Here is a 27,288-nt window from a genome sequence, read left to right as displayed (position 1 = left end):
ATTACAACGCTGAAGGAGATTTAGCTTACCCTGCACATCCTTTCCTAAAGACCTGCTCCACATATTTTCTTCTATATGAAGTTTTTTTTTTTTTTTTTTTTTTTTTACAAATTATATAGAAAAGGGTGTAACACTAATGTAATTAATATAAACAATGTTGATACAGGGAAATACCCAAATATCCCCGTGAGAAACCCAAATAATCCCGTGATTTTTACTAGTCTTGAATTCTGCCATTTTTATTTTAAATTCGCTTCCTGAATTTCTATGATTTAACAGGTATTTTATTCTTTAATATGTTGTACTGCAATAACTTATATAGATTATGGCCTAATTATTTAAACTTTAAAGTGCGTCGTTTTTTTGGGAAATTTTGAGCTTTTCCTTACTATACTCAAATAGCCCCGGTCTCCCCTTCCACACATTTATCTCGATAAAAAGATTGTTCGATGTATTGTCCATTCCTCGTTGAATTGTTACAGTCATTTATTTTCCCCATTCATCCAAAACCTTGGTCAAAGTACTTTCAGGTATGCTTGCACACGCAATTTCTATGCGTCCTTTAGGTAGTTAATATCTCGATTTTTTACTGAATACACAATGGACTTCAGATGGCCACAAAGATAAAAATTTAGGGAATTGAAGTCAGAGAATGTAGTGGCCACTCCACAGCTCCACGTCTACCGACCTACGCGTTGGGAAACTGTGCATCCAAATATTCACGAATACAATTACCATAATGCGGATGGGCACTATCGTGTTGGTAAAAGATAGGGAATGTTCCATGTTCAGATAAGATATATGGTAAGATATCTTCTTCCAACATTCGACAATACTCGATTGCTGGTAAGGTACCTCTTATAATCAAAAGACCCATAACACGAGTCACCTACCCACCATATCATACCATTACTTTTCCAGGAATGCCAGTAGATACTTCCCACCAGTAACGTCGGGATTGGTGTCCGACCGATAGGGAACATTATGTTTGTTCACCTCATCAGAAATGTAAAAGTTGGCCTCATCTGTGAATAAGACGTCGTAGACTAAACGGGGATTTTGGCGTATTTGCTCTGTTCTCCATTCCGCGAATTCCAAAAGCTGATCGGGGTCATCCTCTACAGATGCTGATGCACTTGTACGTACCTTGTAGGTAAATCACAATTTGCAGGGACAGAACAAGCATATTAGATGTGCGATTAACACCACTTTCCTGGGACAAACGACGAGTGCTTCGATTCAAACACTTGCTGAATACTGGCAATGGGACGTTGGCGTTGTTTCGTCAGCTGCCGTTCATGGCATGCCTGATTTTTGTTTGTTGGTCACAGATTCTGTTTCTCTAAATCTCTTCATCAACTTCCTTACTGTTGCATGTCTAATGGGTGCCCTATATGAGTCACGGTTGTTAAAATCATAAGCAAGAACCTTGTGTTTCGCACTCCTAATATCAAAATGATCTCAGTCTATTCTGCCTGCTTCACAACTATGTTTATCTTAACCACCTGAAACAATACAAAGAAAACAGAAAACAGTCATAAGTTCGTTATGATAAGTAATAAAGTAAACACAAACACAGCATTGAATTCCTGAGGAAATTTCAGATGACAGCAAGGTATCACAACATATGGTTTCTTATTAAAGAAAATTAAAGTGAATTCAAAATGGCGGATTTCAAAATGGTGGCCATCGACATCAAATGTCCTAAAAGTGTTTTCTCCCTGTATTGCCAACGTACAGCGTTACTTTTGTAATTCTTTTAAAATCCTGCCTCTTATTTGGGTGTTTCCACACTTTTGAACCATCATATATATATATATATATATATATATATATATATATATATATATATAATCAAGTCTTGGAGGTAGTTAATGCATGAGAACCCCACAACTATTTACTGTGAACAATGTGATTACGAAAAGGGCGCAAAGTAAACGAGGTTGAGTACGAAACCCAACTGAGGTTGGAGGTTGAAGAAAAGAGCAAGTACCAGACATGCGAGTTATATTAATTACGAAAATGTTTACCTAAAATGGCAACGCTACGAGCGTGAAATGAAAAGTGATATTGTTATTGAGTATTAATAATGAATTGTTGACAGGGCTGATCAATATATACAAACCAATTCTCTGGTTGACCCAGTTTCGTAATTAATTAATTATACTTTTATCAGTTCATGAAATGATTATGAGGTGTCCAGTGCTGTAAACTACTCATTATTAGTAAGTGACGTAATTCTGAGTAGTTGTTCATTCAGCGTATTGTATAAAATCATCCTCTGTTAAACCGAAATAATCTGCTTTCGATCAGCATCACTAACAATTTGCGTACACCGATGTATCTTTTCATCTCCAAACCTTCTACATGTGCTTAGCCTGATTACCAATACATATTAATCTGTAGGGGAAGGGAGAAATGCAATGGGGTGAGGATAGGGTACTAATATGACATTGAAAGAACATACAACGCAGAAATGAATTGCATGCTTCACATACAGATTATATTGCAAAGTTGGTTTATTGTTATTCAAATTATGTTCACAGTCAATACTGTTGTATGCTTTGTAATTTTAATTTGATTTTTAAATGCTACGCTCAAAACGAGACTAAACAATATTGGTTTACACATCATTTTGCTCCTGTTTTCTCTATTTTTGTCGTTCATAGGTGCAAATAATTTGCAAATTTCAGATTCCAAGAGTCTAGTATCTGACGTTAATGCTTAATGTCATTTTTTCCTGTCAATCATAGCTAAAAATAACTTTCCATGCTTCACAGCCCAAAATACCTATAGACGATCAGGTCAGACACATTTATGTTGAGTAATATGTGGTTAGTCCAGTGGTGTTGATAATCCTTATTGGCAATTATCTAGTCAGAATTTAATACCTATTTCTTAGTTCAGGTGTCTGGGGAGATACAAGCGACCTATCTTAAACAAAGAGAAAATCAGTTTAATTATGAAGGAAACGGTGTCAGATTAATAGTTTGATGTAGTATCACACGTCGAAATGCATTAAGCGTAATGATTCAAATGCTACGTAAATCTTCTTAGTCTTCCTCATTGATCTAGGCTATCGGGTGCCTTTGGTGTACATCTTCGGCCGAATTCGATTCTCGGTGAGAGAGTCTTGAAATGTGAATGCATTGCAGTTCACTTTAAACTGTAGGTCCACGTCTGATATCGCGTCAGTGCTGCAAAGGGACACTGAACTTACAACAAACCAACCTACGTCAATCTCTGTCACATTATTGCTAGAATCAACTCTTTCTCTTAATCAACCTGGTGGAGCATTGATCTTACAAGGGAAGAGAGTGAGATTATATATCGAAGTGGAAGATGGTTTATACACCAATCGAAAGTACGAATGGCGCCTATTACGAAACTGTAATAAAAATTTTCCGAATGCATATACTGTGCGAGTTATATGAATACACAGTGTGTCCAGAAAATCCGTTGCCACCCCTAGAAATCGCAAACGGGGAGACAGATGCCAAAACAGGAAAACACGTGTTTGATCATTTTAAAAGTACAACGTATCAAAGAAAATGTGTTGTCCCAGGGCTACCCGCAGGGTCCCAGTCGCGGTACAACCCGCAAATGACAAGGGGGATCAAGTAGCAAATCGTTTGAAAGCTGTTATTACATGAAAGCAGATGGAGCAAGTCTGTACACTCTGCGATAACACTGTGCAAACATCTTGCTTTTTAGTTCTTCTGTCTGTAGTCAGGTTTTAGTTTGTTTTCACTTTAGTTATTGTACTCAACTGAAAGAAAGGAAATGCCCCTACTGTGAGATTCTGCTCTTTGGGCCCAGTAATGTCTAAATAAATAAAAAATATAATAAAATAAAAGAAATTAAGAAAAAAAGAAAAGAAAAGAAATAACTTTGATATCTTTAAGTATGGAACTGACTAGTTAGCATATAATGCACTATAGTGGTACTTATATTCATTGTATGGATTATCAAGAATAACCTGATTCAAACAAAAATTTACTTGCACCAGGAACAGCGAATCGTGCAAGTGTTTCACAGTGACAACAAGTGTCGATTGCCAAATGGAAAGCGAATGCGCTCGGAGAACCGAAATGAGGATGTACGTTTTGACCGGCCGCCATTTTCCACAGGATAATCTTAGAGAGTCGTGACTTGTTCTGTCTTCTCTCATTTCCCAACAGCTTTCCAACGATATGCTACTTGACTCCTCCTAGCCATTTGAAAACTTTGAGGAGGACCCTGGGACAAATATTTTTACTTTAAATCATTGTAATTTTGAAATGATGACAAACGTGGTTTACTCTTTTGACATCTGTAACATCGTTTCAGTTTTTCTGGGGTGGCCATAGACTACAATGACGTTTTTGCTGACATTTTGACCGGCCGCCATTTTACACAGGATAATTTTAGAGATTCGAGACTTCTTCAGTTTTCTTTCATTTCCCAACAGCTTTCCAACGATATGCTACTTTATCCCCTTACCATTTGTAATTTTTGAGTTGGACCCCGCCTGGGACCCTGCGGGTGGCCCTGGGACAACCATTTTTGCTTTGATACCTTGTACTTTTAAAATTATCAAACACGTGTTTTCCTGTTTTGGCATCTGGTTCACCGTTTGCGATTTCTAGGAATGGAAAGGGATTTCCTGGACATCCTGTGTATTCATATAACTCGCACTGTATATGCATTCGGAAAATTTTTATTACAATTTCGTAAGAGGCGTCATTAGTGCTTTCGATTGGTGTATAGGCCATCTTCCACTTCAATGTATAGGCTAATCTCCCTCTCTTCCCTTGTTAGAAGCTCGTTCCCGAAGACGTTTAATCAGAAGGAACTCATCAGAGAAGTTTTTGTCTTATTGTGCTATCTAAACCATGGTTCTTCAAATAAGGTACAGTAGGTGCAGGAAAATACGCCATGTTAAGGATGTTTGATTTTTTATGGCCTTAATGTTCATGACACACAAGGAACAAGACATGTGCGTTGCAGAGTGGAAGAAAATAAGGCAATGATGCGACTCGCTTCTGTCGTGTACCCAAGATGAAAGAAAAAAGTGTTCCTAGACGGACACGAAATAAGGCGTACATTGCTGTAAACAGTTGGTAATGTTTTGAGTTGGCACGGTACTAATAACAGATTCTTACCTTTATTAAAATAATAACGTCCTTCTACGGAACCCGCCCGAAGCAAACAACAGTACGCGGCGTGGCATAGCGGTCTCAGCTCTTTCTCCCAGAGTATTCGTCAAATGAGACTTGTCCAAGACCGTGGCTCATATTGAAGGCTCATTCTAGCGAATTTCGTTGGAAATGTCCCAGAACTGAATACTTGGAGTATTTAGCTGCAGTGGAATATATACCTGCAGTTACCTTATTTTTTTTTTTTTTTTATAATGGATTCTGTGTTACTTTAATAGTTCTTATTTAGTTATAGCAAAGCTGTCCATCCAAGTAGTGAGACCTTGTTCATACTTATTTTGTGCCTGCGCTAGAACGAAATCAGGTGCTAAAATCTAATGTATCTAAAATATGGGATGGCTCACACAAATCCTGTTTCCGGTACCACCTTACATCTCAGTTAACGACTTCTCTGCAAAGTTCTCATATCTGGATGCATTATAGAGAAAGATTAAGTAACCCAGGACACCACAACTGCGACTAACATCACTCAAGGTGGTGTAAATATACTATACTTTATTGTTCATAAATTGTTGTTTGACTTACTGATCCACTCGCAAGCACAATTCTTTTCCTCAACAACTTCGAAACAGAGATATTTTCTGAGATCATATTTCTGTAGGTTAAAATAGATTTTAAAAAAGAATATTTATAGCAAACTATACTAAAATCGACCCACTCATTGGAAATTTTAAGAAAATAATTACATGCCTGCCCACGTATCCATTTTTCGTGGAAATTGTGCTCATTTGAAATTAATATACGTGCAATTTATTGTTGTTATATTAGTTCTATAAAACTACGACATAATTATATACAATATGCGAATATACGCAAGTCATTTTATTACAAATTTAATAGTATTTTATCATGATTCATTAAATATTAAATTTCACTATACATTATTATTGATAATGTGCGGCTTCTCTCTCATATAACAAGGGGATTTATTTAATGGAAAGCATTATGAATGTTATACCTGAAATGTTATCTGTCACATATTAATTGTGTTCGATATTTGTGGGTTGCTTTATGATCTAAAATATTTCTCATGTTGTCTGGACAAAGAGGAGAGAAACTGATATGATGATATACAATAATTATGAATCACAGGATTCGTTCATTTTTTCGGTTTGATAACTGTATAATTAAAATTATTTAATTAATAATTTAAATATTCCAAATTTATTGCAGATATCCTCTCATAGTTCATCTGGAGAATCATTGTAGCGTAGATCAGCAAAGGAGAGCGGCCAAAATAATAAAATCAATTTTCCGGGAAGCGCTGTATATTCATAAAGAAGAGAACACGAAGGATGTTTGCCAAATGAGTCCAGAAGATCTACGGGGCAAAATTCTCATCATGGTAAGTAGATTTTCTTTCCTACGATCACTCTTCCAGCAAACTTTTATCTATGCTTTCTTTGGCTATCTAATAGCAACTGAAACATTGGAAGTATGACGATGACACCTTTCTGTCATTTTCATATAATTTTGATCCCGAATAAACACCTTCTATTTTGAGCTTGTTCACAGGTGAGGGTCAGTACGGACTCTTGTCCGCTCGTGACATTTTTTTTTTTTTTTTAACAGTATGAAGTCAGTGGCGTAAGGAGTATGCAAGGGAAAGTTTTCGGATTTCTAATTATAAAAAATCACGTTTTTCCTGAAAGATATAAAATTAAGTGCTTGAATCCCTGACGAAATTCTATGCACGCTACTATATGAAACTACTGTATAGCAGAATGAGATTTTTTTAAAAATAAAGTAAGATTCGTGAGGTAGCAACACAGATGTAGATTCCATTTTCTATGATACTCTTGACAAATTAAAAGTGTAGAACTGCACAATGATTGACCAACGTGGTTTTGCCTCTAAATTTTGCTCCTGTTTTAACATTTTTTTTAATCAAGCAAAAAGACTCCCAAATAAAAATATCAGAACTGTTATATGCAGGGTGCGAATTACCGGGGGGATGAGGGGGATTTTCCCCCTCAATCACATTTTGTCCCCCCCCAAAGAAGTCAGCTGAAGTATCCCCACCGGGGATGCTCGTTTTCCCCCCCAAACTATGCTCAGCATAACTCCAAATTTCTTCGGAATGATCGATGTAAACTATTCAGATTTGGTCATTTCTACTTACCACCTAATTAACTACTATTTTCAGCGTTGTTTACTTGAACTATATTATTATGACTACGGTTGTTACTTGCAACTGTATCTTCGTACCCTTCAGTACGTACCCTTCGTACCCTTGGCCAAGAAGAAGTAAACAAATAGCTTCTTCCACCATACTTGGCGAAGTTCGGACATGTCATATTCATCCCCTACATTTGTATCGATTATCATCTTATTTTAATTTTTGTTATAACATGTTATTTCATTTTCCAATGTACTCTTTGTTAGCAGATGGTCTTCATTCCCTAGTAGTTTGTGTGTATGCAACTGAAAAGTTGCATTTAATTTGTGATTATTAGCATAGTAATCACTGCCTTTTACAGTTTACCTAAATGAACTTTTAAAACTGTACTCAAAATCTAAGATATAGGTATTCTCTCGTAAGTATATGTTAACGTAGACGCTGGGGATACGCTCCTAGTGAGCAGACAGGTTAGTGGAGGTGATTTCTAAGTGAATAAGGGCATAATTGAAGATTTGTTTCAGCATTTGATAATACGACTGGTTCTCTGTGTCTGTATAAGCACGTCAACTGGAGCGGGTTTTTTAAAGTTAACCTTCATTTTTCCATTTTACTTTTCGCTGTACAGTTTGCTGTCCACGCTAATAATGTTGTCTGAAAAACTTCAATGTAATGTTTTACTTTATTTGAATAAAGTAGTCCATAGTGAATCAACTCATCTGCAACTTAACAGTAAAGTAATTGTAAGAGTTGACTTCCTGAGCCTCATCACGAAATCGATATTTGGAGGGAAAAAAGTCGTGAAGAGCGCAGCTTTAGAGGGGAGTAGAAGCATAAGCTCGAAATTTGAATTGAGAGATTTTAAATATTTGGCCTTCGATTTGACCTTGATGTCAGAAATCGGGACCAGTAACAATCCATTTCTTGTTTGATAGGCTAATATCTAGATTTTCTTTTTTCTTTCTCTTTTTTTTTTTAAAAAAAAAGGTATGTCCGGTTTAACTGATAATTTTAGAGGTTTTCATAAGGATGAAGTATTTTTTTTCTTGCTACCTGTATGTAATTACGCAAAGTGAAAGATTTCAAAATGAGTGGAAAAATTAACATATGCTTGTGATCATGGCTATCGCTCGGGCCGAATTATTAACTATTTAAACCTTAGTGAGCTACAGGGTCAAGAATGAGTATAACATTCAAACACTTTCAGAAAGGTTTGGTGGTGTGTGTGTGTGTGTCAGACAATATATACGTGCATAGTTATTGTTGGTAAATTTATTAAATTAATAAATCTCTTATTTGTTACAGATGTCATACACACACACACACACACACACATATATATATATATATATATATATATATATATATATATATATATATATATATATATATATATATATATATATATATATATATATATATATATATATATATATGGGGGTAAGGCATTATTGTCTCATTTTGAAATTTGCACCTTCAGACGTTATGTCTTGTGGGCCTAATTATATCCCCCCCAATATAGATTATCTAATTCGCACACTGGTTATATGTATATAGCAAGTGAAAGGAGGAGTAAGTTACTGTCTTTAAGATCCTGGAAAATATTGTTTCGCACATACAGCATTTAGATAGATTATAAATACAATAATATGGAATTGTTGGGCGTGAAACTGTGATACACTTACACACACAAATGGTTAATTGGTTTACTGAGTGTTAGGTTCTTGGCAGTTCCAGATCTAGTGCAATGAATTGGGAGCTTCATTCAATTTTATGAATTCATAGAATTGCTTCTGAGAGTGTCACTTGGTCAGAAGTGAATACATGCTTAACATACAGTACTAGACTTGTGTGATCCTAAGTAACCCGAACAAACATTTTAGCCGGGTTATAGGCAATATTGTTCTATGTTTATTAGCACAAGAACTTAAAGGAAAGATTTTAAATGCTTAGGAACTCATATGTAGAGTCTCGTCTTTATATTGTATATTTGCAAAGTCTCTTCCATGTTTAATAAATGGTAAATATTACGATATTGTATTAATTAAGATTCCAAGTGAAAATTAGTACCAAGGAAATTGTGTTTACCAAGGAATAAAAACTACGGTTAAGACTCAGAACTGTGCATGCATGACAGAATTAATTGTTTTCATCAGTCAACAGAGGTGGCAGCTGTTTAGGAAAGTCACATCGATGAACAACAGCATTAGTCACTACAAATTAAGAGCAGAAGACTTAAATCATGTACTGGTTATTATATACAGCCTGTAGCGATAAAATATGTACTAATTTCGTTAATTTGAGTAAATAAAATATTATTATTATTATTATTATTATTATTTTACCAAAGTGACTTCTCTCAAGAGTAGCATTACTAAACGTCCGTATTTAGCAGGACAAGTCCGTATTTATATGGCATATCCCGACGTCCGTACTTTTTTTTTTTCAAATAGGGATGGTACCGAGACCGAGACAGACTTATATACCGAGACGAAACCGACTTTTATATAACGAGACGAGACCGAGATCGAGACAGATCTCTAAATCGAGACGAGACTTCGGTCAGTCTCGAAAATCTCGGTCTCGTCTCGAATATTGATAGCTTTTTTGCCTTTACTCAAAAATTGTTTCGTTGCTGTGTGAGATAATACGGAAACAGTTGACTGATGTACAGTCGTATATTTACGGGGTAGGTATAGGGCTCAAGCCCCTCCGGAAATAAATTTGAGATCGTTTTCTCGCATTGCACGTAAAACACAAATGTGTTTTACAAATTCCTCAAGCCTCTCCCGAAACAAAATCCACTGCCGATGTATATAATCTTCTCTCTCTCTCTCTGTATATATATATATGTGTGTGTGTGTGTGTGTGTGTGTGTACCGGGTGTTCAGAAAGTAACTATGCAGTGCATGTTGTGGTGTGCTAAGTGATGACCGATATGATTGTTAATTAATAATACAACATTTTCCATTGTTTAACATATTTGAACCCGAACAGACTTGACTCCATCGCATTACTTTCTGTGGAGTACGTTGAAGGGAAAGGCCTATTAAGGCAACGGAAAATAAAATACGGCAAATTATGAACTGCATAGTTACTTTCTGAACACGCTGTATACACACACACACATATATATATATATATATATATATATATATATATATATATATATATATATATATATATATATATATAATATATATATATATATATAATATAAGCCTGCGGATCCAGGATATGGTCAAGGGAGGGGCTAAACCATACTTTGCCGCTTTGTCCAGTGTAAAGCAGGATTGAAGCTCATTTTATTCAGTGTGTACCTGAGCGTTAAGGGGGCTATAGCCCTTTCCTTGGATCCGCGCCTTAAAAATGCTGAAATTTTGTACCATGTTGTGTGAAATATTGAAGAGAATATTCTTGTAGATACTCTGCAATACCACTAGATAAACAAGCAGTGTTGCCAACGCAACATAAAGTTGTATTTTCTCAAATTGCATTTTGTAAAGTACTACCTATTTCTAATTCTATTAAATAAAACCACAATACCATATACATTATTCAGTGTAACAAATGACAATACAGTATCACCAACATCAACATTTTGGAGATCTTAATAACTCAAAGGGCATAGACGGTGCAATGCGCATCATTTGTATCTTATCGTCAAATACTATGATCATGGTATAATGTATTTCGAATGAAGGAAGGAACAAAGTTACAAGAAATGGAAAATTAAACTTTTTCTAAAGAGTATACTTCGAAAACGTGCTGACATATCACGTCTCATCATGTAGATGCTTCCAAAAGACTTTAATGCCATTTACAAAAATTATTTCAAACCGTTTCAGAGATACCAAACACATGGACAGTGATCGTTATACTGCTTAAAATAACGGATTTTGGGTTAAACTTTTTATTGATGGTTGCTTTCGTTCGCTTCTATAGCATTACAACAATAGTTTTTGGTGGTTTTAATTAGAACAAGTCGCAGTTCCATTAGTTTAAACAGTGTTGCCAACTTAAATAAATTGCTAAATATTATTCTAAATATAGTGCAAATAACGTAGCTAAACTGCAAAATATTTTAAAATTACTCGTAATTTGTTTTATGGTGCAAGAATGTTTTCAAAAGACGACGTTTTCTATAGTCTTCATAATGTTAATGTAATGCCAAAGTTTTGGTTCCAGCAATACATGTAAATGCAAATTGTAACTGAAATTAAATGTAACTGATAACTTTTCAGTAACACTAGTTGTTCCTCTAAGCCTTAGGCCTGATGTACACAAAACCGTGATTAATTAAAAGTTTTAATTACACCCTAGTTACATTTCACCTGTTTTAGTTTGACCAGCGAGTACCTCAAACTCGATCCGTAACATATAGCCATACGCAATTATTCAAGGACTTACAGTTAGTAATACACATTGTGTTGATTTTTGGTTTGGTTTGTTTTAGTGTAACGTCCCACGGATGTGCTAGGGCGGCCAAAGGAGACGTGGAGCTACTGATTATAGTGGAGTCCGAACCGCTTCGGTCGTTCAACTGTACAACTACCGGAAATCGAATTCGGGACCACGCGAACTGAAGCCAAGCGTGCTAGCTGCTAGACCAAATGGATGACCTCATATTGTGTTGATTTAAATCATTGAGTCAGTGTTGTCAGATTCGAAGATCAAAAAGTAGCTAGTCTACGCTTCAAAAGTAACAGATTTGAACTATTTGTAGCCCAAATATATGGAAATGAATTATTTGGCAACTAATGACTGATACTAATGAAATAATTTTTAACATGGGCTGGAAAATGTGCTGGACATATTGTAAGAAATTATGATCGATGGACGAAAACAATGCTAGACTGGATACCACGAGATAAAAACAGCTTAGGAAACGTCCTTAAACAAGAACAGGCCCGAAACTAGTCACAGAGGTTTGGGGGGCATGAATATGTTAGTGGGACCAAGTCATCAAAAATTCTCTTACAAATATCTAAATTGTGTTTTTTTTTTTTTTTTGTATTGAGGTTTGGAAGGGCCACGAAAAGTTTAGGGGGCAGGCCCCTTAGCCCCCCTCTAGTTGCGGGCTTGGACAAGAAGGTTTGACGAAATCAAGAACTGGGCAGAAACCTGAAAAAGAATTGCTCAAGCTAGACAGTTGTGGAGAAGACTTGGAAAGACCTTCATCCAGCAGTGGATTGATAATGGTTGATTATGGTTATGATTTTATTATATCTGAACCTCAGTTGTAAACTAAACCAAGTCATAATTTCATAATTTGCAGAAGAAGCGAAAAACCGGTTCCTTAAGTAAGACCTATAGTACTGTTTTTCAAACTATACTAAGTAGTTACAAAATAATAGGATGCTTTTAGGCTTACATTATTACATCGCTAGAAAGAACGTAGAATTATTCTTAACTCAATTTCGACCAAAAAGAGACTTAGCATAGTCTACCTCTAAAGTTTTTATATGTATATGATCAAGGGAAGGGCTAAACTATAGTTTGCAGCTTTATCCAGTGTAAAGCAGGATTGAAGCCGATTTTATCCAGTGAATACCTGAGAGTCAAGGGGGCTATAGCCCCCCTTGGATCCGCGCCTATATATATATATATATATAATATACAGTATTCAACTTTTACTAGGTAAGGTAGGGTAAAATGGATCCAAAATTTAACGAGTCGTACAGAGAACAAAAATTATTTTTGATCCTTCATGCTGCACTACGAAAATTAAGAATCACTTGTTTTGGCGAGAGACAGAAAATAGATACAGATAACTCGAATTACCTATACTTATCTAATATGTATGTCCAAGTTTCGCAAGTAATTTTCAATCAATATAAAATTTCAACGTAATGAACGCACGATTAGTTTTCTCGAATAAAGATCACATTCACCGCTGAGAGCTCAGGAATAAGCTTTATGTACGTTACGGCACTTGGTATATGGTTATGTAATACATTACGACCTTATGAACTTGCGTAAGAAACAGAATGTACTTAAAGTGAGACGCGAACTATGGGAAACATCGGACTTTGAATCTAACTTGTTTGACGATCCAACCCGAGATCACAGATAGCAAAGATGAGTGCCGTAGCCCCCACCGCAAGATTAAGGAAGTTCCTGTTATAAAGTGTCAATTAAACACTGAGATGTGAAACGATAATAAAGCACTTGATTGATGTGAAACAAAATATATTGTAGTAATAATTTACCCTATTTGTTAAGGGTAATGAACGTTATATTATGTTTTTAAAATGACAGTCAAGCAGAATTCATGCTGCTATGTGTTGCGTTATCCCTAAGGAGGTATTGAACAATTCTGATTCAAAGGAAGGAAATAAACTACTGTATAGTACTGGAGTTAATTTAATAATTTTAATTGTATAGGCAGTACTGAGGCTATATGAGACAAAGTCTATTGCTGAAAGTTAAATATGGCTTACTATTAGGGTTTTATCCCAGATATGTTATACGCACTGATGATTGAACCTGGAACACGCATGGAAAGCATTAGCGCTAGGAAATTAGCTACGAAGAGGTACATATCATAATTCTAATTCAAGAATAAAAGCAGAAAATAAGAACCGGAAACGACAGATTGTACGATAATAATACTTTCACACTTTTAATTTCACACTATATATTTCGAGACTTGGCCTTCAAGTCCGAGACCGAGATCGTGACAAGCATCTGTTGACCGAGACGAGACCGAGACGGCAATTTTTGACTCGAGACGAAATCAAGACCGAGACCGCTACTTATCAATCGAGACGAGACCGAGACTGTACAAACTCTCGTCTCGTCTCGATACATCCCTAATAGTCTGTATTCTTTATATACAAATGATATTCATGTCGATAGATTTATAAAGATTTCACATGTAGTTAGTTTTGTGATTAAATTCTGGAGAGGAAAGACTTGCTGAGAAAGATTGGCTCGTCAGAAAAGTGCAAATAATTACTGTGAGTGAGATTACTGCATTTAATTTTGCACATATCGCTGTTGTCAATTTTACTAGATAAATCTGGTTTGATGGCTTATCAAATCTCTTTTGAGCCCCCTCGTGGCTACGCGGATAGTGTACGCGCCTTTGGCGTCGGATACACTGAGGAGCTCTTGTGGTTCGCATTTTAGGTTAAGTTCCAATTCGTCCAATGGATGTCAACCGCTGGAGGATGTTTGTTGTCATCTGACGGCTTGATTGTAACTTCTAGCATTTTAGAATTACACACCTTGGTTTAATAATAGAAAATGGGATACGGATAGCCATTTTTAAAGTTGACGTTATAGAAGAATATATTAACGGACTAACTCTATTAACAAAGTTGACTGAGATAATCGCTCTAGCTATCTGTTACAAAAATGAATTCATAATACTCTTTCATTCAAGTGTTTTGATGTGGAGTAACGGACAAACGTTCTAACTACAGTCTTATAAGTCCCATTTGTGTGATTGTAATAATTGTTATTTAGCAGCCATACCGTTTCGAACCAAAAATGTAACTTTTGTAACCCTGCATTTTCGTTGCTACTGGAGTGATGATATTACTTTGAGCTATCTATAACACTTAAAAAAAAATCAGTAAATATCTCTGATTTTCTCCCAGTTACAACATGTTTGCTCAATCAGCCCCCTCTCTTCAAAGAAGTTTGAGAACATAAATTACGGCTTTCCGTCGTACTGGCAATTCTAATCTATGCAATCTATCTAAATATAATTGATTTTACGTAATTTTGAAGGCTAATTACGATAGTTTATTTTCAAAGCGTCTTTAACGCTTTTGTCATTGTCGTTTGAGTACCTGAAACAGCATTTTAAACATTTGTTTTAAATTATATTGTCTAAACAGTATGAAATGAGTTTGTCTAGTTCAGGCATGTCACATAATCATTAACAAATGCATTTTCTCTTAGTTCAAAGTTGTGTGTACATACTGCTCAGCTTGAGTATAGTCGTAACTGCTAACCCCAATTTTCATGCCCTTGAAATTAATTCATAAATAGTTCTTTATTATTTTTAAGTTTAACATCCCACGATTATGTATCAAGGCTGAGGGTGACGATGATAGTGAGATTAGTTATGATGGTAAAATTACGAAACCGACAAGTGAACGTTCTCACCCAACACTCGCAGATTTAGATGTAGTTGGCTATAGAACATATATATTCGTAAAGTACTAACTGAAGCTAGTAAAAATACGAAATCTGAGTGGCAGACATCAAAGGATATAGGAGTTGCAAGTATCTACATCTAACATTGCAATCGATGGAAAATCGTACTTTCAAGGTAGCCTCGAAATTCTACAAGCTCTCCTCATTTCCCTAGTTTTTAGTGCGTGTGTCTTTGATGCACTGATTCTGGGTTCGATTCCCAGTAGGAGAGCACATAAACTTAATTTTACAATCATTCACATTCATCATTGCCTAAAGGGGATAACCATCGGAAGTTAAACTAAACAATTTCAATTTTTTTTCGACCTTCTACTATGTAAAATGTTTACGTGTAGACACATTAAATCTGACAGAGGTCTTGAAGACTTGATAAACGTTATTTTTCAACAACCCGGGATCCGGGAACTCCGCATATATTTACATAGAAGGGGGTCAGGAGCAAATATAGCCAGAAAGTCTCCAAACATGTGACTGGAAACAAGTGAGAGAGGCCAATAAGAGAAGGCAACAAGCCCCATAGGATCAGAGCAGGAAAGGAGAAGATATGCGTGATGTACACATGTATATGAGTGCATATGTGAATGTGAACATCAGCTTCTCTTCTGCTTTGATCATCTCATTTAGAGATGCGCTCGAGTCGAGACATGTCTCGAATCTCGACTCGACTCGACTCGAATTCGAGTCGAGATTCGAGTCGAGACACACTTTGTAAAATTCGAGACGAGTCGAGACAAACGTGTTTCTCGACTCGAATTTTCGAGTCGAGACACGAGTCGAGTCGAGACAGCTCATAAAAATCTCGACTCGACTCGAATGTCTCGAAAAGTTTTCTAAAACTTTTAATATTATTATGAAGAAATTATTCACTCAGGAACAGCCTTGAAACCAATTCCAGCATTTATTACTTTAGAAAGGTACAGAACGTATAAATTTAATAGTTAATCTTCCGAGATTAAGATCTAATTTTCAGCTCAATTCAGTTAATTAAAACTAGTAATTAATGTCGTGATATTTGATTGTACTTCAAATATAATAATAATAATAATAATAATAATAATAATAATAATAATAATAATAATAATAATAATAATTGATTATCTAGTTTGTATAAAACAATTATCCGTAGCCTATATCTAGTCTGTATAAGAACATTGCAATAAAGTGAACATCATAAATTCTCTGAATGAGCAATTGGCAGTCTATAGTAATTTAGCATAGTTATAACTATTGTGTTTTTATTTCCATGAACGATATAGGGCTACATAACTTCTGGACAGGGCCAGATTTAAGGGGGTGCAAAGGTGCACGCTACCCCCCTTTGTTGTAAATACACCTGTCTAAAATGAGAAGCTAGCAGTGAAAATACCGCGACAATGGTGTGTCGTGAATGGGCCACTGGTGTACCGCGAGGATATCAAAACAAAATTATTAATTCTATAGCAATCAAATTGCAAAACGCAGGGGAAAATGTATATTTGTATTGCACATTACTATGAACCTCTACTATGAATCTACAATTTTAAGTTTCATGCCGTGTTACTTTTCTGTACATTTCTAATGTTGAAAAAAGTATTTGTTATTGTTATGACCATTATTATTATAATGGGAGGCGTTAAAATATTAAATAATACTTTTGATAAAGTGGATACTTTCAAATATTTAGGATCAATATTAACAGATGAAAATCATATTCATGAAGAAATTAAATGTCGACTAAAAGCAGGGAATTCGTGTTACTATTCGGTTCAAAATCTCTTGTCGTCGCGAATTCTGTCGAGGAATTTGAAGCTTAAAATATATAAAACGATAATCATGCCTGTTATTCTGTATGGTTGCGAAACATGGTCGCTTACTCTGAGGGAAGAACATAGACTGAAAGTATTTGAGAACAGGATCCTGAGAAGAATATTCGGACCCAAGAGGAACGAGAATGGGGAATGGCGAAAGCTTCATAACGAGGAACTACATAGTTTATACGGTTTACCCAACATTGTTAGGGTCGTCAAGTCTAGGAGGCTTAGGTAGGCAGGTCATGTAGCTAGAATGGAAGAAAGTAGAAACGCTTTCAAAGTCTTGACTGGTAGACCCATAGGAAAACGACCATTAGGAAGACCTAGGCGCAGATGGGAGGATAATATTAAGATGGATCTCGCAGAGATAGGAATACAAAGTAGAAACTGGATCCAATTAGCTAAGGATAGAAGTCAGTGGAGAGCTTTTGTGAACGCGGCACTGAACCTCCGGGTTCCATAGGCCATAGAGTTAGTTAGTTTTAGTTAGTTAGTTATGACCATTATTGCTTCTTTATCGTTACAGACTATTTCGTAACTTGAAAATTTAAAATATCATTCAATCCTTTCGATAAATTATTTACATTTGTGTTTTAAAAGTAAAATAGATTTGTTTGTTCGTTCGTTATTTAATGATCTTCATTCTTAGTAAAAGGTTGGATACAGTTTTCGAAAGAGTAAGCGTATTTTTAATAACCTGAGTCCAACATTTCATTGCAGTTGTTTTCTCCTTTTAAATTAGAATGAAAAATAAGCATAGTGATTTACCACGAGGAAAACCCAGTGATCGAGCTTTCTTCTCTGTGCGAAGGAGATTAGTAATCAAAGTAAAAAAATACCAGTGTGTTTTATATTTACAAATAATAATATATATAAGTGTGCCGCGAGAATCCATGTTACACCCGTAGTGTGCTGCAAGTAGAAAAAGGTTGAGAAACGTTGGTTTAGACAGTGGTGCCCACCCCCCTTATGTCTATGACGCACCCCCCCCAATTGACTATCCGTAGGTGTTCTCCCATGAAAAAAATCTTCTTTTCGATTAATTTTACCCCCCCTCATCAACCATATTTATATAGATTTTAACCCCCCCAAATATTTCAATGACGCAGTTTGCGTCATAGCCCCCCCTTGTGGGCACCCCTGGTTTAGAGGAAAGAATAATTGGTACACTCCGTCCTCCCTGCTCTCTCTCTGCCTAGTATATTTTCTTTATTTTATTGTCTCCGAAACACCATTCCAGACAATTGCTTTTCGGTAGAAAAGTTAGAAACAAACCATCCCGCTCTTGGACAAAGTGGGCAACATGCGGTAGTCAGGTCAATGAACCTGCTTTGGAAATTTTCGTGCAATTTAGGTTACTGAGAGGGTGTAGTTTCTTCAACTAAGCCGCCTTCTACTATGGCTCGTGCCATAAATAAGTCATCGTCTGATCGTATGGGAAACACCGCTAGTTGTCCTTGCCTGACATCTGTTTCATATTCATATAGCAAATGTTTTTTTATAGACGGTGTTGTATCTATCCAGAGAAATATCATCCTCCCCTGTTCCCATTTGAAATGTTGCGGTTGACCCCCTTGAGCCTTATGATGGGGGCCCTGGGGGACTTGCTTCTTACAAAGTTCTCTTGGCCCTCGACATGAGTACATTCCTGTGCAATTGGATTTGCAACATCTCTTTTCGCTTCGCAGCAATTTGAAAATGAAAATGAAATGAAATCTTTAAGTTTTACGTCCCACGCTTATGCCGGTTAGGCTAAAGGAGACGGTGATTATGAGAGATGAGTGAAATAGTGGAATGAAGAAAGTGGGAGGAAACGGGAGAACCCCGAGAAAACCCACGAGCACGGTGTTTGTCCACCACAAAGTTCACTTGGCGGAGGCTGGGATCGAACCCGGGACCCCAAGCACCAGAGGTGAACGCTCTACCACTGAGCCACCGCGCCCCCTCGCAGCAATTTGAGATCACATTGTTCGATGCCATGTTAAGACAGCACATATTTGTGGCGTCCATTTTGAAAAACATGCTTCATATAGCAAATGTTTCCTATATATGTTGTTGCACATTCCATGATCAATCGAGAGAGGTAACACTCGGTCCCTGTTTCCATTTGAAAATTTGAAGTTGGCTCCTGGGGCCCTATGTTGGGGATCCTGGGGGCACTTGCTTCTCACAGACTTTTATCACCCCCTGACATTGGTACATTCCTGGACAACTGGATCCGTCACATTTTTGTACGATTCGCAAATCTTTCAGGTCACAAAGTTTGGTGGGACACCCTGCATATTCCCACATACGACCCAACCATGACATTTACTTCTATTATCGGTTTTTGGCTCAACCCAACCATTTCATATTCCCCGACTTGACATTGCCTCAACCACTCTAACATTGATGCATTCCGAGTGATTTCTGTTGCCGGAATTTTCTTTTTCTGAAGCGAGTGGCCTAACTATATTAGACTTGTCTGGATGTCCATGGCCAGTCTTGCCAACTTTGGAACTCGTTTTTCTTTTCGACTCTAGGTACGTCGGTTTCCTGCATATTCGGTGCTTCTTGTTTTGTTCATTCTAATATGTACAGCCCCTGATCAAATGTGGCGCATTATGGCCAACTCCGTTTTTTCCGTATTTTTCGTACTTCTGTTTTTTCTATTTTCTTTTGTTAGATTGTACCACTGATTAGACACGCCATATCTTATGTTCTACATGACAGGTTGACACTGAATATTGCACTCACTTCATATATTGCTCTTTGCAAAACATGTACTTTTCATTGCAGTTGGCAACACTGTTAACCCCACTGGTGGCCTTCATTTGTTCCCTATTGTGGCAAGTCTCTTTCTATACATCATTTGTCAGCATTGTATTTTGCCGTGCCCCCCCTTTTTTTGTGGAATTTGCACTTTTCCCCCTTGTCCAGCCTTGCTGTTTCCCGAACTTCCACCCCTTATATTTCCTGAGCCTATTGCTATGGGCAGCTAATTTTTTGGGAATGAACATCTCTGTTACAGCTCTTTCAATTGGCATAGGCCACACCTTTCACTGCAGCTATCATTTTCGGAAGGTTCCCTTGTGAGATCCGAACGAGACAATTGTGTTCGCATTGGATATGTTATAACTAGACGAATCCCGAAGTTATACATGTCACCGGGCGGGATATCGTGAGTTACAACATATTCAACGAACTTAAAAAGTTCGTTACTGAATTCTCTATGTCTGTGTGTCTATCTGTCCGTCTGTCTGTTATTTGCATTTTTTTTTTAATTTTGTACACTGCATTAGATAGAGCATCAAAAACTATTAGACAAAATGATTAAATTTTTCGCGTCAAGCTAACCGTTGGCAAGATAGTGGCCAAAAAATGACCGATTTACAGAAATTTAAGCAGCCATATCTCGGGAACCGTAAGTCATAGAGAGATCATATTGGTGTTGATCAATATCTAAAAGGATGGTAAACATTTTGGTACCAAATAGTAACCGGTAGTCACTGTCCAACTGGCCAGTGGTTTGGCCAATGGCCAGTTGGCCAGTGGCCACCAATTAATATCAGGACAAAAATGTTTAGCATTCTATTAGGGATTGATTACCACCAATATCATATCTCTATGGCTTACCGTTCCCGTAATATTGGCCAAAAACATGACCAATTTCTAGATATTTAAAAAGCCTTAGCTAGGAAATTACCTGCTAGAATAGTTTGAACCGAGTCATTTGTTCGGAAACGATTGGGTAAATGGAAAACTCGGTGAACATGTATCCCATCATTTTCAAGGCCACACTTTTTTGGGGTAAAAAGTTCGCCTCAGGGTTCCCCGCAGGGCCCCAGACGGGATCCAACTAAAAAGTTTCAAATGGCAAGGGGGGTTAAGTAGCACATCGTTTGAAATCTGTTGTAAAATGAAGGAAAATGGAGCAAGTCTCGACTCTCTACGACAACCCTGTGCAAAATGGCGGCGGGTCAAAATGAAAACAAAAACTTAATTGAAAAGTCCACGGCCACCCGTATAAATCGAAAATGGTGAGACAAATGTAAAAACAAGAAAGGACGTGTGGCATTACGAGATCGAGCTGAAGAGAATTTCACAGTAAATATCAAGCTCAAGCTCGAATTAGTGAGAAACTTGACTAGTGTGATCCTCATTGAGATTAGCGAACGCGAGCTCCATTGAGGATAGAGAGCATGAGCCCGAGTGAGTCACGGTTGCAAAATTACCAATTTTACTTCTTTCTTTCTTTCTTTCTTTTCTTTTCTTTTTTTTTCCTACTCCAATGCGTAAGGTTTATGAACAGCAGAAGTGCTTGCTAGAAAGACCTTAATTAGCATTGCTTGAATTATCCATAGACTAGGAACTGCTTAGATATCTAATGCAACTTACGTTCGCATTTTAACAATTCAGGTTGTAATTAAAACCTTGAATACTGAGCAGATGAGCACGCAGAATGTTTTGTTGGGGTGTATTTCTAATACGCAATTAATTCTTCGTAAACAAATACAACTCTATAGTATCTGAAGCGGCTTGAGTTGGATTGAATGAAAACGTGAACATGTATTCGAACTGCGCAATGTATTGTTAATTATCATGAACTGGAACAATTATAAAAAAAATGGAAGCGCGACTGATGAGCACCAAACATCAAAATTTCACAAGGCGTGGTCAAAGCTCACACCTCAAAGACCAGAAAAAAAGATTGCCCCATCAACTAACCGTTGTCTTGTCCAAGTCAGTTGCTTCTTTTCATTGTGAAATTTCCTGCAAGTTAATCAGAATGTTGAAAATTTCCTACATTTTAAATTTATTTAGTATGTACTGATCAGTCAGAACATTATGACTACCAACCTACTATCGATATAATTTCCGTCCAGGCGATATCTGTGTCACCTGCCGACGAATGCCTGCTAGTCAGTCACGCGTACGGTGCATGTAGTATCAGTGAGAGTGCTGGCCGTGTGTAGAATGGGGAAGGCGCGCGATCTGAGTTTGACCGAGGGCAGGTTGTAATGACCCGCATACTCGGCAGGAGAATTTCGGAAACTGCAGGACTTGTCGGATGTTCGAGGAGTGCTGTGGTCAGTGTCTTCAACAAGTCGCGAAACCAAGGGAAAACGACGTCCAAACGTCGAGGGGTTGGGCGCCTCCACCTCATTACAGATGTCGGACGTCATAGGCTGGGCAGACTGGTAAAACAAGACAGGCAGCGAACTGTGGCAGAACTAACACCATACTTTATTACTGGGCAAAGTACAAGTGCGTTTGAACACACAGTGCACCGAGCACCCCTAACGATGGGCCTCCGAAGCCCATGTCCCATCTATGTGCGAATGTTAACACCACGACATCGGCAACTACGACTGAAATGAACACATGACCATCGTCATTAAACCTTGGCACAGTGGCAGAGCGTTGCATTGTCTGATGAATCCCGATACCTTCTTCATCATGACGATGGGAGGGTGCGAATTCGTCGTGTTTCAAGAGAACAGTTCTTTGACACCTGTACTGCGGGACGGAGACAAGCTGGCGGTGGCTTAATTATGCTCCGGAAAACATTCACGTGAGCATCTATGTGTCTAGTGAAGCTCGAGCAAGGCACCATGACGGCCAAGGCGTATCACACACTGCTTGCAGACGACGACCATGTTTCCCAACGGTAGTGGCATTTTTCGAAAAGATAATGCACCATATCACAAGGCCAGGATTGTGATGGATTGGTTTGAGGAACTCAGGGACAAGTTCCAAGTGATGTGCTGGCCGCCCAACTCGCCTGATCTGAACCTAATCGAACACAAATGGGATGTGATTGAACATGACTTCAGAGCGCATCGCCCCTCTTCCCGGAATTTACGGAAATTAGATTACCTGTGTGCAAGGGCGCCGATCCTGGGGGGCCGAGGGGGCCCGGACACCCCCAAAGCTCATGTGAGCCCCCGCATTGTATTTATGAATGTATAATATTTGGCATAATTTGAATACAATTTGTCTTAAAATCCTCATATATATGCCTTCTGCATCTGAATGCCCCCCCCCCACATTTACAGAAAAATCGGCGCCCTTGCCTATGTGTACCAATCAACTCTCTCCAGTGACCTTTCAAGGATCATTGCGTCCATGCCAAGACGCGTCGCCATTGTTATCCGTGCCAAAGTTGGACACACTGACAATAAGGTAGGTAGTCATAATATTCTGGCTGATGTGTGCGTATATTTTAACTCGTATATTTTGTCTCGACTCGAATTTCGAGACGTCTCGACTCGAATTCGAGTCGAGTCGAGACAGAGACTGTCGAGTCGAGACACGAGTCGAGACAGAAACATATTTTCGAGTCGAGACACGAGTCGAGACAACATTTTCTCGAGCCGAGTCGAGACAGGCTTAAATCTCGACTCGACTCGACTCGAACGCATCCCTAATCTCATTTGCTGACCTGTGTCATTCTCTCAGTGTCTCCCCACCAGATCACTTTGTTTCTCTCTGCTCACTCTCTTTCTCACTTCCCTGAAAAAATATTCATACATGTTTTAATGGTTTTCCTCGTCTTCCTTCCAATGTATTTGTCGCATTACTATTTTCTGGCCTATTGTCAATCTTAATGTGCCTGAATATAAACACTTTATGTAGCAAAGTTCGTTGTTGTTGTTGTTGTTGAACGTCACACTATTATGCCCTTCAAGCAACAGGAGACGGATGATTCATAAAGGTGACTTATGGTTAAATTAATTTTTGTGCCCTCTTACCAAGGATAAAACCTAAGGCAATATGCACCAAAGACACTCGCTAGCCACTAGATCAGCGAGGAAAGTTTGTAGAAGTTTAAGACTAAAATGCAAATAAGATTTTCTATAGATGACAATGTTAACTTTAGACCATTCTCACTTCTACACCTCCTTTTATGTCTGCTGCTCAGATTTCGTATTTTTACTAATTTCGGTTAGTACTATAAATGAAATGAAATCTTTCAGTTTTACGCCCCACGGATATGCTGGTTAGATTAAACGAGACTGTGATAGTGACAAATGAATGGAATGGAGAAAGTGGGAGGAAACGGGAGTACTCCGAGTTAAGTTGAGTTGATTTTGAGTATAACGTCCCTTTTAGCAGCGAGGTTATATGAGACGGGACCTACTGATTAACGTTGAATTCGAACCATATGAACTCCGGCCGGGAATCAAACATGGGTCTCCCACGCAAAAGACTCGTACGATAACCGCTTAGCCACGAAAAAGCTCTGAGAGTACTCCGAGAAAACCCATGCACATGGTGTTTTTCCACCACAAAAATCACTTGGCACGATCTGGGATCAAACCAGTTACCACACGCACTAGAGGTAAACGCTTTACCACTGAGCCACCGCGGCCCTCTACACACTATGTGTAGATCTCTGATTATTGGTGAGAACGTTTACTTCGAAACGAAACGAGAAAACATCAAATAAATCCACGGACTTGGAATTATCCACTTTGTAATTAGTGTTTGCTACAGACGACGACTACATCTCGTTTGAAATCACAGTGACAGTGAGCAGATTTCAAGCAGTCTCCTTACTAGTTTATTATTATTATTATTATTATTATTATTATTATTATTATTATTATTATTAGTAGTAGTAGTAGTAGTAGTAGTAGTAGTAGTAGTAGTAGTAGTAGTAGTAGTACTACTACTACTACTACTACAACAGCGTGATCCGGAAGTGGGCGTACCCCTAATTGCACTTCTTCGAAGACAATATTAATGGACATTCTTACCTGGAGATGCTTAATGAGTAGTTGGTGCCTCAACTGGAAGAAAATTGTATCAAAGACACTGTTTTGATGCAGCAGGAGGAAGCACCAGCGCACTTCGCGATTCACGTGCGCAATTACATGAATCAGACGTTTCCTGCCAGCTGGATTGGAAGATGTTGTGCATCTTCACCAGCTCTCTTTGCCTGGCCTCCAAGAAGTCTCGATCTAACAACACCAGACAATGCTCTTTGGGGTTTCATAAAGCAACAAGTAAGAAACACTCGATATCACAAAACGCAGGAATTACGAGCAGCTGTGGAACACGCCTTCACCCTCGCGACTCCGGAATATCTCCGTAAAATATCTGCGAGAACTTGGCTCAGAATTCAGCTGTGTTACGACATGGATGGTGATCATACCGATGTTTATGACTCTTAAGACTCTTCAGACTTGAAAGGGCCGCGGTAGCTCAGTGGTAGAGCGTTCACCTCTTGTGCTTGGGGTCCCGGGTTCGATCCCAGGCCCTGCCAAGTGAACTTTGTGGTGGACAAACACCGTGTGCGTGGGTTTCCTCGGGGTTCTCCCGTTTCCTCCCACTTTCTTCATTCCACCGTTTCATTCATTACTCCATCATCACCGTCTCCTTTAGCCTAACATTTATAATCATGGGACGTAAAACTCAAAGATTTCATTTGTTAAGACTTCAAGGTAACTGTGTACTGGAGACCTGCACGGGCCGAATTTTTCGGCCTGAGCCCAATCCAGCCCGAACGTACCTAGGCCCGGCCCAGCCCGGGCCCGAAAAGTTTTGGAGATTTTCGGCCCGAGCTCGGCCCGGCCCGGCCCGATAAGTTTTTCAAAATTCTTGGCCCAAGCCCGGCCCGGGCCCGATAATTTTTTTAAAAAAATTAGCTTGAGCCCGGATCTTTTTCAAAAAGTTAGTACTAAATTTGACCTAACCCTCAGAAACATTTTCTAAACTCTGTTCACAACCTGACGTTTGCCTCCCGAATTGTACCATTGCCTGTCACCGAGAGAACCAAAACTCCATTCCCTGTAACAAAAATCGAACTTAATTGAAAATAAATGAAATCTTTGAGTTTTACGTCCCACGTTTATGCCGGTTAGGCTACAGGAGACGGTGAAGATGAGTAAGGAATGAAATGGTGGAATGAAGAAAGTGGGAGGAAACGGGAGAACCCGAGAAAACCTATGCACACCGTGTTTGTCCACCACAAAATTCACTTGGCGGGGCCTGGGATCGAACCCGAGACCCCAAGCACCAGAGGTGAACGCTCTACCACTGAGCCACCGCGGCCCCCTTAACATAATTGATTTTTAGTATAAAGTGAAGATGGCAATATTGTTTAGCGACAGGCAAAACATTCCCACCTCTGCTTTTTATATTTTGAGTTTAGTGAAGGTCAAGGTCGGAGCTCAATTTACCGCATAATGCCTGCAATCCTCTATAGTGAAAGTGGAGCCGCTAAGCAACACAAACTAAATAGCTATTGCATTCTTTGTAACATTTCTCACGGACACACTTCTTCAACGTTTGGCTTTATTCCAATTATCGTTTAACGAAAGTCGTCATGACTTCGCTGGTTTCCAGCTTTCTCACTAGAGGCACTGCTTGCATTGTCAAGTCTAGGCTAGGATTATTACGTGCTTGTGGACGCAAGCACGGCAAGTCTTAGTTACGGGCGAGAGAGTGAGAGAGACTAAGGGTTTCACCCAAGTGGATACTGCCTTACCGTACACACCAGTGTACAAGATTTTTGGAAGCTTAGCTTCATCATTCATCCATCATTTCTTCTTCATCATCATCATCATTTCCACTACACCTTACTACAGTGCGAAGATTATCATCAACCGAGACGTGCCTTATGGCATCTCAACCTGTGAGTGGCCAACACTCCGGTTTACCACCAGTTGTACCGCAACCCTCTTGTTCTTCCGGGAAATCGGTGCGCCGGAGATGTCATTCATTGGAACGGATCTCTACCAGCCAGGGCTCTTCAGCTCGCTCCCGTTCACCAGTAGCTTCAACAAAACTGCCGCCTGCTAAACGACAACATAAAATCAGTGACGCCAGTTCTGAATCTTCAATGAATATTGATATTCGAGACGATAACCAGTTTCCTAATCTACCTCCCCCGGGTCGACCTACTATCTATTCTTATTTACTTCAGAACTTTGACCCGAAATTCACAAATACAAAACTTCTTTTCGTTCAGATTACTAAATACCTGCCTCGTGCCAATATCACTCAAATGATAAAGACCAGG

At 38.3% G+C, this 27,288-nt stretch overlaps 1 protein-coding gene across 1 annotated transcript in view; it reads left to right on the top strand.

Moving 5' to 3' along the window:
- LOC145688051 (inactive phospholipase C-like protein 2) overlaps positions 1–27,288 on the top strand; it is a 662,718-nt gene that overhangs the window by 515,618 nt on the left and 119,812 nt on the right. The window contains exon 9 of the mRNA XM_081761756.1: positions 6,372–6,543. Within this exon, the coding sequence (XP_081617882.1) occupies positions 6,372–6,543 (172 nt within the window). The remainder of the gene's footprint in view (positions 1–6,371; positions 6,544–27,288) is intronic.

The sequence above is a fragment of the Thermobia domestica genome, chromosome 6, assembly GCF_964235325.1.
Source record: "Thermobia domestica chromosome 6, izTheDome1.hap1.1, whole genome shotgun sequence".
NCBI classification, from domain to species: Eukaryota; Metazoa; Arthropoda; class Insecta; order Zygentoma; family Lepismatidae; genus Thermobia; species Thermobia domestica.
The sequence above is the reverse complement of the archived record's forward strand: the minus strand, read 5'-3'. Positions and strand labels throughout refer to the sequence as shown.